Raw genomic sequence first — 13,461 nt, forward strand, 5'->3', positions numbered from 1 at the left:
CATGGGGAAACGGACAGGAAGGCTGAGGACCGCTGGTCTGCAATGGAGGAACGGAGGCATGAGAGGAAAGAGCACAGAGGTGGTAGGAAGAGACCTAAGGAAAAGGCAGGCGTGAAAACAAATGTGTGGGGGCTTGGAACCATTTAGAAAGTGTATCATATGAAGGGATAAAAGATGCAAGCACAGTTCAGATTGCTTCAAGAAAACTATAAAAAGCTGATAATAAATCAAATGTAGATCGTAAGGCTGCTGCCTTCTTCCAGTCAGCACCAGTCCTCTCACGCTGCCCTCCTACTTTAAGCTGTCCACCAGAAGAAATGTGCACCAGCTGGAGGGCCATCACACTTCCCTGGGCTAGGACACATGTACTTTAAAGAAAGGTCCACTACCAACGAAACCAGCACTAACCAAGACAAGTCATTTTAAGCTGGCAAGAGAGTTAACACAGTAGAGACATTTACACCTGAAGCTTCGTTATCCATCACGTGGCTTGTCCAAACGGTATTTAAGACTGACTCAGACCAAGCCTGACAGACCTGTTAAGTTCAGCTCCTTTAAATAATCAAAATTTGCTTTTTGAGGAAAGCTAACAACAATACTTAACACCACTGCTTATAAATGAATGTACTAAGTATAAATGAACACATTTATAAATTATAAATGAATCTATTGTATATGCCAATTAGGTACTGCTTCTCGAAGCCTCTGAAGGAGATTACTATGATTGTTTACATGCTTAAGTGTCTTAATTGTGTTTTCATTTGTGGTGATAGTAGAGGTAGAGCTCGCTTCTAAGAAATGTCTGCTAGATATAGTATTTCAAGAAATATGAAGTGACCTGTAAAGTACAAAAGCAGAGAAGATGAGAGCTAATCTAGATCTGCCCTCTGACACTACCTGAGAGGAAGACAACGCATGCTTCCCACGCCATGCGTTATCTGAACCAAGGCAGAGCCTGTTCTGGCCTCCAGAAGTAACGAGGAAGACCCAGAAGGAAATCAGCAGCACTGTTAGCTTCTTCGGTCATCATTTTTCAGGACATGTAACATGGGAAAGGTCACTGCGATCCTCAGAGAAGCAGCCGTTGGCAGATTTCTCATCCAAAGCATCAGGAAACCCAAAGGTATTTTGAGCTTTACAATAAAATCTCTGGAATGCCTTCTGAGCTCTATCCAGTGAGCAATGGTAACAAGTTCATCAGCAGGGGAAACCTACTGACTGTGCAACCACGAAGCACAAGGAAATGTGTGCTCTCTGGTGGTGCTGTTACAGAGGGCAGGTGGAAGAGACTGGTGGCAGGCTTTCTAGACCTAGAATCTGACCTGGTTTCAAGGAAAGATTCAATTATACATCCAGGCAAATCAGTAGGAGAGAAAGCAGAGTCCCTATTCTGCTCTTGAAGGTCAGCTGAAGGACAGGAAAGCAACTGAAAACTAGAAGCAAGAGGACAAGTCTAGAACTAAAATATAAATCTATGCAGCCAAATGGTTACCTTGCTTTAGTTTAATGTTATTTTAATTACTCAAAACTAGAAAAATTTAATAATACATGGAACAAGAGCATGAGCTCAAACTTTATATTAAATGAGGAAAACAAGTATAAGCATAAGAAACTTACAATGCATATGAGTAAAAGTGAAGGTCCAGAAATATATAAAGTCAGCATTATTCCTGTTTCCCAGAAGAGCAAAAAGTAACTCTAACAGCTAGTAAAAGTCTAAAAAGATTTGACAAGGTGTCAAAGTGACAGAGCTGTGTGCATGTGTTACTCAACAAAGTGCCTGAGTGGCTAGTGATAAAACTTAAAACTGTCAGGGGAAGTAGGAGAGACTAAATCAGTTTTGGAGTTAATATTAGAAACCAGCCTAATATTTTTCAAAAGTTAACTCCAGGGACTGTTGTGCAGAGCACAAGTGCTCAACTAATCCACAGGCAGAGAAGAAACGGTCCAGACCAGCACTTACCAAAGAGGAGGGAGGGATGAGCTATTTATATTAAAATTTAAATATCTGTATAGAAACGTCTGTTTATAGTCTACACGGTAGAAGAGGCAACTGAAACTGCTTGTGTACCAAGTTCTGAGCACCCTTTTTAAACATCTAACAACACTGGAAGGGTTAACATATCAGTTGTTAACGGAACGGCTGGAGCCACTTTCTCAGACTGCTTTAGCTGAAAGGAGGCCACTAATGGACGAAAATGGTGAAAGGGACAAACGAGAACAGGGAATCATCTGACAACCTGGGCCTTGCTAAAATGTGAAAATGGGTGCTTGAGTAGCCGTTAAGATGAGGGAGAAGTGCATTACACAGAGAGATGGAAGAAAATTTAAGAGAAAATGTCCATTTTACAATTTCACTTAGGGAGAGGCTTACAAAACAGGAGATCACGATAACGTATCCATCAGTTTGGTCAATAATTATATTCTGTTCAAGCAAAGACAAAAATTACTGTCTAACAGAATAATTATCTCTCTTCAACATCACTAACATGCTTTAAAGGGCAAAATAATTTATGACATTTTTCAGACTAGCTAGAAAGGTTTGAAAATGCATAGCAAAATCAATTTTTTTAAAAAATAGGAAAACGTTAATAAATGTTTTATCATTTCCAAGCTATTAAACACCAAATGACCAATGAATTAGAAAATACATTTTCTACCTGAAATTGGAAGCGATATGGGCAAAACATTCCTTAGACAGGTAGCAAGAGGAAGAATCTTTTTTGAAAAGAGAGAGATTATGCTAAAGAAAACAGCAGGAAAGAAAGGGCAGAGTTATAAAGAAACGTCTATATAATTTAAAGCCTCTGTGATATGATGTGAAAATTTTTATTAAAGATTTAAGAAAATAATTCATAAAAGAATATTAACAAAATAAAAAACACTACTTAGGACCCTCTTCATTCTAAAAACAAAACACCATTCTGACTTTTTTACTAAACAAAAAAGAGACCTTAACAACAACTTCGGTTCTTCCTATACAACTACTTTCTTTATCTATTGGTAAGCTTAGTTTTATTGAACTAAACAGTAGCAAATGCCCACTGAGAAAGGCTGGAATGCCTTCAGAAGACACTCAACTACCCGCTGGCGCTTCTCACTGTCTTACGAGCATCAGGGACAGATGACCTTCCCTGCAGAATTCCAAGCTGTTTCAGGCTAAGGCTGCTGAAAAGTCACTTATAATTGTTTAAAATACTAGTTTTCTCCACAGTCTAACTTTATATCCTAGTGTTTATTTTATTACTAATAATAAAATGTTTCAACACGTTTATTGTTTTGTTAATGTGCCACAGAGGGTGTGAATGGAACAAAGATTTTAGGACTAGTAAGATCTAGGTTTGAACCTGCACTCCTTTCCTGGTTGTACGATCTTCGACAAGTTTCTGATCCTCTCAAGCTTTCCTTTCTTCATCGAGAAAACAGGGCAATAACAAGGACTTCCTGCAGCAGGCAGTGAGGAGAAACTGAACGAATGTGCGCAGCTCCCAGCAGAGCCCAAGGGCAGGAACTCGAGCAATTCCAGTTCTCGCCCCACTATTCCAGCGCTCCCTCAGCTCCAAATACCGACGGCATTTCTGAAGCCCCAGAGGAGGGTGAAGACCAACTTACAGAGATTTTATCTTCTTGCTTTGAAAAAGCAGTGGTTTTATTAAATACGCATTTTTGATTCCTGCTTTGAGGGTTGGCTAATGGGATTTTTATATTTTAAAGAAAAGAGAAACATATTCTTGCAAAAACAATAACTAAAAAAGCATTCAAGTTCTTTCATACATTCCTTGGGAAGCGCTTAAGGCCTTTCTGGAAAGCAGTTTGGCAATAAGTATCAATGGGCATATCTTGTGACTCATAAATCTTGTACTAATAAATCTTTATGAGGAGATTATGAGGTGTGCACAAACTTCATTGCATCCATGGATGTTCATAATCCTACAAAGTTACACGCAACCAGAACGTTCATCAAGAAAGGACTGGTAACATTAATGCACATCTATGTGGTTGAATTATCTGTAAACAATAAGAATTATTTAGACATTGATATGAAAAAGATGCCAAGAAATAAATATATAAATGAAAAAAAAGTGTTAATGTAAGTTAACAAAACCAGTATAAAACTTTTATCTGGCAATATAATCAAGAGGACAAGTTAAAAAAATTTTGATCATTAAGTACTACATACAACTGATGAATAAATCAACTAGAAAAAAAGTAACTACTATATTCCTCACTTTAAAAATTTAAAAATATACACATATATATTTTACCTGATGATGATGAAGTCAGTGAAGCTGAAGAGGCATCAAGAGATGGTCCAAACAGGGGGTCCCAAGCCAGTAAATCACTGGTCCCTTTCCTGCCATGACATTTTAAAAATAAGGATTTTAACAAAGGAATATTTTATTAGTATAAAATCTAGTCATTTATTTTTATTTCACAGAATTATAACAGCTCAATATATGATTAAAAAGTTGGATAGTCTATCAATGGAATATGTTAAGAAACAACATTTAATAAACAAGTATTTATTAATTGCTATAAGAACCTACAATAACATTATCTGAAGCTGGCAGGGGAGAGTAGGGAAAATTTACCCCCACTGACTGCACTGTGACATACTCTAGCAAGCTTAGGGGCTGTCAGAATGCAAATAATGATTTCAGCTTTACATATGAAGAAAAGCAACACGGAGAGTCTAAATGAGCTGCCTAAGGACACACAGCTACTTAATTCTACAACAGTGTCAAGTCTACTGATTGACTTGGCACCCAGTCTTGGACAGAAAATGTCTTAATTTTCTGATATGAAATCAGGTAGAAATTTCATAAGGCCATACTTCCTTTCAAAGATGAAGAAGAAGGGTAAAGGATTTTTTAAAAAGTACTTCTCAAGTACAGAATGGTGGCTCTAGCCCAATGACCTGATACAGACTTTAAAGGCGTGATCACTGTGGTCTATCACACGTGGGTGGAATTCCTCTCTGGGCAACCCACTGCCTGGGCCTCTGAGGTGGTCTGAAGAAAGTCTGGATCATACACGCCTTTTTATAGGAGAGAACCAAGACTATGGACAAAATCATCAGGAGCATCAATATTCTAGTTTCAAAAAACTCAACATGCTGCATAACCAAAGGTTTCCCCCCCCAGACCCCTGGGAATCTACTGGACTGGTCGCTCTCAGGATTCAATTCCTGGCTCTTTCTTTGACTTTCTCTTTCATTCCAGTCACCCCTTTTAAGATGCCTAACTCGAGGATCCTGAAGCATCTGACCTTTGTCATCACCTCTTTTTTTTCAGCTTTATTGAGGTATGGTTGGCAAATAAAAATTGTATATATTTAAGGTATTAAAAAAAAGAAAATACCCATTAAAATATTTTAATGTATCAAGCTGCCATTATTTTTAAAAAATCTTAGGAAACAGGCCCGCTATAATGAAAATGTTACAATTATCTATAAGCACATACCTAGTATCTCAACATGCACCTACATGGAAGCACACTACACCTTGTATGATAAAGCCCAGAATTGTATTTGCATAAATAATTCCTAAAAGCACTAAACAATGTATCTTTAAAAATGCTAAATCAAATGAATACCACCACTGTGCTCAATTAGTGCCTCGCTTCAAAAGTATCAAACCATTTTAAGCTATCCATTTAATTAAGCCTACTTTTACTTATGCAAAAAAACATAAAAAGAAAGTATTCTTACTGATAGATACACAAGTGAAGAAGGACCCATGCAACATTGTCTTAAAATATTTTTTTTCTATTTAAGAAGAGCTGGCAACGTGTCCTCTAGCCCTCTCCTTTTGCAAGTGCGAAAATAAAAAAAACATTAAAAGTGGAGTCAGGAGGCCAGAAGGGGAGCTCCCTCACAGTACCACTCAAGGTCAATTACAAGAAAAGATAATCAATTACAGACCCCAACAGAAAGAAGACATCAACAGGAAGACAGCCAATTACAGACCTCAAAAGAAGCCATCGACAGGAAAGAATCATCAATTATAGGAAGAATCATATACTGCATCCCAAACAGAAATGGACGACCTGAGCAACTCAGCCAATGAGAAACCATCACCACCCTGAACTCTTGCTTTTCTCCAGTGGACTTTTGTTCAAAACAACCCCTCCCAATTTCCTCCTTTTTCTCTAAAAACTAACATTCCTCTCCCTTGTTTGCTGGATTTGCCTACGGTCCGTCACGCATATCCTGAATTGCAATTCTTTGGCTATTCCCGAATAAACTTGTTTTGCTGGTAAAATACTGGCTGTTTTATTTTTTAAGGTTGACATATATGATGTCAGAAAGTGGGATATGAAGGAGAAGACCCCCCAAGAGGAGACAGCTCCCAGAACTCAGCAGGGTACTCGCACGGAGCCCCTGGTGCTCACCACTCTGTGAATGGCCGCCTGCTTTCGGTTTGGTCAGTCTCCTCTTGGAATTTGAGCTCTCCCTCCCTTTGCCTTCTGAGCTCTCAAACTTTATTTGGGATCAGGAGAGGCTGTGTCCTCTCGGGGGAGGGACTACGTCCTCTAGGTTCAAGGCACTGTCCTTAGTGAGTACTCAGCTATTTTCTGAAGGGAACACAGTCTCTTTTGGGGTTCAGGTTTCCTGAAAATCCAGAAGTTGTCTTTGGTTTCCAGAGTCCTTTTGGCATCAGGGCTGGGAATCCAGCAACTTTCTTTTGCTTTTAGAGTCCTTCAGAAATCAGGGCTAGGACTCTAGCAACTTTCTTCAGTTTTCAGAGGAAATTTCAGAAACGGGATCCCAATCATCTAACGTTTTGAGGGAAACCTTCCTACAGGCAAATCCAGTAAACAAGGGAGAGGAACGTTAGTTTTTAGAGAAAAAGGAGGAAATTGGGAGGGGTTGTTTTGAACAAAAGTCCATTGGAGAAAAGCAAGAGTTCGGGGTGGTGACGGTTTCTCATTGGCTGAGTTGCTCAGGTCGTCCATTTCTGTTTGGATGCAGTATACGATTCTTCCTATAATTGATGATAATTTAAATAAATGTAAATAAGATCAAAATTTACACTGTTAAATTAAAATAATAGATGGTCAATGAATATCTAATTTATTCCGAATACGATTAATTACTGAACATATGTTTATCTACTTTTGGCTTCCTATTGCAGAGAAACTAAAAATATCTGCTCTATTAGTAAACATGTTTTCTGCCACACACAGGAATTTTCTATGAAAAAGGGTACGTTTCTAGAAATTTATAAAAGGTAAGTCTGCCAAGCTGCAATATGCTAATATAGTTCACAATGTCTTACTTCTTAGTTTTTCATTAGGAATTAAAGATTCTAAGGGTTAAGAATTCCTTTTTTTTTTTTTTGAGGAAGATTAGCCCTGAGCTAACATCTGCTGCCAATCCTCCTCTTTTTACCCCAGAAGATTGGCCCTAAGCTAACATCTGGGCCCATCTTCCTCTACTTTATACATGGGACGCCTGCCACAGCATGGCTTGCCAAGCAGTGCATAGGTCTGCACCTGGGATCTGAATCGAGGAACCCCAGGCCACCAAAGTAGAATGTGTGAACTTAACTGCTGCACCACTGGGCCAGACCCAGCGCTAAGAATGCTAATCAATATATGTATTAATACAGGAAACACCTGCATATGCAAAAAAAGTAGGATGTGTGTTTTGATAAAAGAAGGTATGAGGAACGGAAATGCATTTTGTTGAGGGAAAAGAAAGTAATTTTGTCCTAAAGAGAGGCTGCTTATTTTGGAATGGGAAAGAGGAAAACATAGGACAAAATCTAAATGTAAAAAGAAAGTATAGAAGGTGTGTGGAAAGGAATATTGGGAAAGAAATTTTAACGTGTGGTCAAGTTGGCTAAGATTAAAATGAATTTATTAAAATGAGTTTTAATACCAAAACAAGCTGATGCGAAATTAAAATTTGGCTTTCTTTTGTATTGAAAGGACAAGGTTTTCTTTCTTAATTTCCTGGGTTGTTTCTATCAGGTCTTTAATTACGTATGAGAACTGAGTCTTCTTAGTATTAAAGACGTAAGTTTTGCTTACAACCATGTCATCTTTTGTATTTGCCTTTGAAACCTTTTCGTTTTACTTTGGTCAAATAGATACTTAAGTATTATTTCATAATGATCTGTGATCCTATTGGGTCAACTGTCCAAACCTTTTGATATTTTTCACAGGCTTCCCAAAATATTCAAATTCTAAATGAAGTCTTTTTGACCTGGATATAACTTTGGGATTTTCGAGACAGCAACTGGGACATCTCAAAGGATTTGTTCCCTCTTCTTATAAAAAGAGAGATGTTATACTAATGGCTTATTTGTCAAATTACACGAGAAGCATGGTTGAATAAGCAATAATAAGCCTTTTTTAGGTTATACTGTATGGGTGAATGTGACTAAAAAGTGTTCTGGAAATTGTATAAAATTCCTAAATATCTAATAATATGTCCCAATATAATGTTATTACCTGTAATTCTAATTACTATCTAAAATATATGTCACAAAAATACCCAAATTTTCCTGTCAGTTGCATTTATGCATTGCCTTTTTTTTAAAAAAAAAGTATTTCACCAGTTATAGACAGTTACTGTTTTACTGTAATGCTTTTACAAAATATGTTTCATTTTCAGAGAAAGTCATGGAAAAGATTTTCACAAGTACTCTGGAATACAAGTTTTAATAACTTTAAGAACATAACTGAAATGGATGGGAGTCTCTGGAACTCAAATGAAAGACTGATTGCTTTAATATTTTGTTTTTCCAGATGTACAGAACCCCTTTTTCTCTTCTCTAAGCTATCTATAACTTACAGCAATTTGGTAAGTTGTATCTTTGCAAAAAGGGTTGAACATTTATCTTTTTCTCTCTACCTGATCCCTCCAGAATTCAGAAACTCTTAAGTATTCTTTTCATGACAAAATACGTATTTGCATGGGTTCACTGAAGGTCTGTTCTCCTTGTAACAGAACATAACAGGAAATGCTGGCTATGTTACCAAGGCTTTGACTAGATGTCATATTCAAAAAAGATAACACAGTCTCAGAAATGATCAGACAGCTCTAAGGAACTGCTTGCTTACAAGGTTTCAGGAGAACAATCTTAAAAAAGAGCTTATATGGTCACCCACTATTTTTGCTGCATTTATATAATCAGGCCAAGTTTAATACAAAAAAACTAGTTTTACTATGATTATCTTTAGTAAAAATGGGGGTAATTGTGGAGAGAGAAATTATGTTTGCACCTTTGTAGATATTAAATTCTAGTCCTATTAACTGTCTTTAAGGTTTTGTTACATACCTATAAGCTGGACTGGATCCCAAATTCTTCTAGTTTTCCTTAAATTTCTATGATACTCTAAACTAATAATTCCCATTTTTACTGCCCTTGAAATCTCCTTGGAAGGGCCTATACTGGGCCCTCCTCACTACCCAGATGGCAGCCAACCTATAAGGACTCATGCCTTGGGTACACATCTCACAGCTCAAGAAGGCTCCACCTGACATCTAGTCCTATACAAATGCTGGAGACCTCCAAATCAAATTGACTAGGAAGAGAAGCAGCTGACATCTGAGGCAGACAGCTTTCCCAGGATGTCTGGACCAGGCCTGCACACTTTTCTTTCATTGCTCTATCTCACTGTTTCCTCCCTCCCTGCTGTGGAAGGATAATGCCTTTGTCCATATTTCCCAATCCCGAGCAAAAGGAGTAAACCTCTCTGTTTGCTGCATTTGCCATCAGAAACCTTGATCTGTTCAGGACAATAAAGACCCCTTGGTCACTCTCTAAGTAATGTCACTGGAATTCCAGATGCCATTGTATGTTTAAATTGTTCTGCAGGCCCATTTTATAAAGTCAGGGTACTAAACCTGACTAATTTAGCTCCTTGCTTTAATTCAACCCAACCTTGGGAGAGAAAGACATCTTATGAATGTTTATATGATGAATTCTGTAGAGCGACCAATGTAAATTGGATCATTTGTACACTTGTTGATATATATCCATATATTTAGGCAACCTCTCAATACGTAACACCACAATGTCTGAGCCTTGGTTAAATGGTGCTAATGCCTCTATGCCAGTGAATGAGTCAGAGGTACGTTACTTATGCAGGAGCCTTATGTACAGTCCTGGTGACGTACATGGAGGATCTGACAATAGCCTTTATGCTTGGGTATCTCATTGCCTTGACAGCTGGAGAGTATGAGGACAGGGTGCCCTTGTCATATTCACCACCCCGTTCTCCCTGCATAACCAGTCAGAAGCCTCTCATTGGCCAGTCTCACTAAATTCTTCTCCTCGCCTCAGACAAGAACTTCCAGGAGGCATGCACGATTCTGGGTTTGCCTCTGCAGGGAGAGCTTTCTTTCCACAATCAGAGTAAGTGCAGTGAACAAACGATTAGTATCTCTCCCTAACACTAAAAGAGATGGCCGATTCCATAGCCAAAGCAGTTGTGACCCAACAATGGTCACTTCACTCGTTGGCCAGGGCAGTTCTAGATCCCTACGGTAACGACCACCTCATACTGCACAGGGTAAACACCTCTGGGCAAGGAGAGATCCAACTACCTGGAATTAGAGAGCAAGCACGTTGGTCGACACCAATTCCCCCCAATAACCCACTGTCTTCTGATTTATTCAGGTGGCCACCCTGAGGTCTGGGTTCCTCATGTGGAACTATCATACAGATTGGGCTTGTTGTATTGTTCTTCATTCCTGCTTTGTGTACTCGTTGTTAAACTCCGTACCTATTGCCGATTGAACTTTTACAACCATAACATACCTAATAAGGGGATGTTAACACAACAATCTGAAATGATTTCTGATGCTTACAACCTCGGACGACTACAGATTCTGAATAAGAGGCACCTGAGAGCTCTCCTTCTTTGCCTTCCTTGTTACTCAAATGTGGCCTAAACGGTTTCCAACCACTATGCATTTTTCCCTTCAACATGGTACATGACAACCAGGAAAGGTCCTTCCTGGCACCAAGGGACAAAAGCACTACGCACAGAGAACCTAACTCTTGACCAGTGATGCTTTAGGAGAAAGATCTTGATCAAAAGGAGAAAATATGAAAAATTAGTAAAGGGAAACCTCATTTAAAATGGAGTTAGGAGGCCAGAAGGGGGTGCTTCCATGCAGTACTACTGGAGGTCAGTTGAAGGGAAGATAGTCAATTACAGATCTCAAGAAAAGTGGTCAATAGGAAAAAAATTGTCAGTTACAGGAAGAAATGTGCATTGTATCGCAAACAGAAACTGCCGACCCCAGCAACTCAGCCAGTGAGAAACCATCACCACCCTGAACTCTTGCTTTTCTCCAACGTACTTTCATTCAAAACAAACCCTCCCAGTTGCCTCCTTTTTCTCTATAAACTAATGGTTGTCTCCCTTGTTTGTTGGATTTGTCTGTGGTCCACCATAGCATGCACACCCTGAACTGCAATTCCTTGGCTATTCCTAAATAAACTCGTTTTTCTGGTAGAATAACTGGCTGTTTTATTTTTAAGGTTGACACAACTTAATTGAGAGACTTCCTCATTAGGAAGCTCATGAAGTATACGGTTTATTTTACAAGGTCCCAGCAAAAACTGAAGGAAAAAGTGAGCAAATTTCCATGAAAATAACTGGCTGAAATACAGACACATACGTACTTGGGATGCTATCATTTATTTAGAAGCAGTGAGGCAAGAAAGGCTAAACAGTTAAATGGATTTTTAAAAATTTATTATAAAAAGAATTATTGTCAAATGAGAAATAATTTAAAACAACCAAAAATTCCACATGGTGTTTCACAGCTTAGAAAATAGGATGATTAACAACACTCTATTGAAATTGAAACTGCAGAGATGATAAAACTCTCTAGAGAAAAGGCCAAAAGGATACTTAAAATTTGAATGCAGTGGGGAGAAAAGGATGACCAGATGGAGGACAGAGGATTTTTAGGGCAGTGAAACTATGGTATTAGTGAACACCTGTCATCATCCATTTGTCAAAACTTCTAGTATCTAAGTATCACACCGAGAGTGAGCCCTGATGTAAACCACGGACTCTGAGTGACACTGATGTGTCAACAGAGGTTCATCAATTGCAACACGTGGGAGGCTGTGATGGTGGGGGAGGCTGGGAATTATGTAGAGGCAGAGAATAAATGCAAACACTTTCACTCAATTTTGCTACGAACCTAAAAAGGCTCTAAAAAAATAAAATCTATTGTAAAAAAATGTTAATGTGAAACTTACTCATTGGATGCAGCAGACGGCTTTGATTTTGTTAACTCTTCACCTGATTAAAAAATTGAAACATTATTAAAAAATTCATAATCTGAGAAACTTTTTAATGTAAGGAGAAACATGACACACACAGCTCATTACTATGAACAATTTAAAACTCCTGGAATAACATAAATATAATTTAAACAATTATGAAGAAAAAAATAAGCCTTTAACAAGCTTTCTATCAGCTTAAGAATATTAAAATAGCTGAATTTCTGGTAAATCTTTGGTAAGAAATGACATAAGTCAACCAAACTATAATATTCATTAAAATAAAACTGCTGTTCAGAAGAGAAAATATGGGCTGCAACTGTAAAAATTAGAAAAAATGTTTAAATACTTCTGAAAGTATTACTCAAGAATTTTAACTGATGAATCATGAAAGCATTTTTCAAGTTCTAAGAATATTATTAGTGACTGTTATATTGACCAGAAATAGTCATGGACTCTTGAAGAATGTCCTATTCTGAACAGGTAGAATTTTGACAACAACCTAAAGCAGCAGCCTCCTTCTTGAGAAGGCAGCTGTATTGCTACCTTTCGCACTGCAATGTGAATCATTTCATAAGCAACTAACACAGGAGCATAGCATCGGCGATGCAAAAGTCATGTTGCTTCATGAGCAATTCTCCCTGGACCTTAAGGTTTTGCATCACCAAGCAATAGCTGACGAACACAAAAGACATCAACATGGGTAACTGCAGCAGAGCGTGAGGAATACCACACTGTACGCGATGCCCATTCACGCCACATTCTACCATTGGGCTCAGTTTGGCCATTTGTTTTGCCTCAAAGTGCTTACTGCACTCCATCTTTCCATATTTTGCCCTCACCTCCATAACTCAATTTCTCCCTTTTATCCTCATTTTCTACACATCCCTTATCATCAAGGAACTCAAAAAATAAAGTCCTACTTTTAGTTTGGTATTTATTATAAATTTAATAAGTCTTTTTAATTGTGTTAGAATTGTATTAGGATGCATGTTACAGTTTTTATCAAGCGTCATGTTTGTAAAACTGCACAGCTTTTGAGTTGACTGCCTCAACTCTTTTTCCCACAACCCTTGTTATTTGCACGAGTCTACAAAAGATGTTAGCGTTCCAAAAATGTTTTTAGTAAAGTTACTATACTAAAAGCCATATAATAGAAACTGCAATCATGATATGACTTACACATAGGTAAAGCTAAAGCT

At 38.0% G+C, this 13,461-nt stretch overlaps 1 protein-coding gene across 6 annotated transcripts in view; it reads right to left on the reverse strand.

Moving 5' to 3' along the window:
- The window catches only part of FCHO2 (FCH and mu domain containing endocytic adaptor 2), a 115,729-nt gene that overhangs the window by 29,331 nt on the left and 72,937 nt on the right, over positions 1–13,461 (reverse strand). For all 6 annotated transcript variants that reach the window (XM_070517964.1, XM_070517965.1, XM_070517962.1 and 3 more), the window contains 2 exons: positions 12,236–12,278; positions 4,266–4,354 (listed from right to left, as the gene is read on the reverse strand). In XM_070517964.1, the coding sequence (XP_070374065.1) occupies positions 4,266–4,354; positions 12,236–12,278 (132 nt within the window). The remainder of the gene's footprint in view (positions 1–4,265; positions 4,355–12,235; positions 12,279–13,461) is intronic.

The sequence above is a fragment of the Equus asinus genome, chromosome 9 (genome assembly GCF_041296235.1).
Source record: "Equus asinus isolate D_3611 breed Donkey chromosome 9, EquAss-T2T_v2, whole genome shotgun sequence".
NCBI lineage: Eukaryota > Metazoa > Chordata > Mammalia > Perissodactyla > Equidae > Equus > Equus asinus.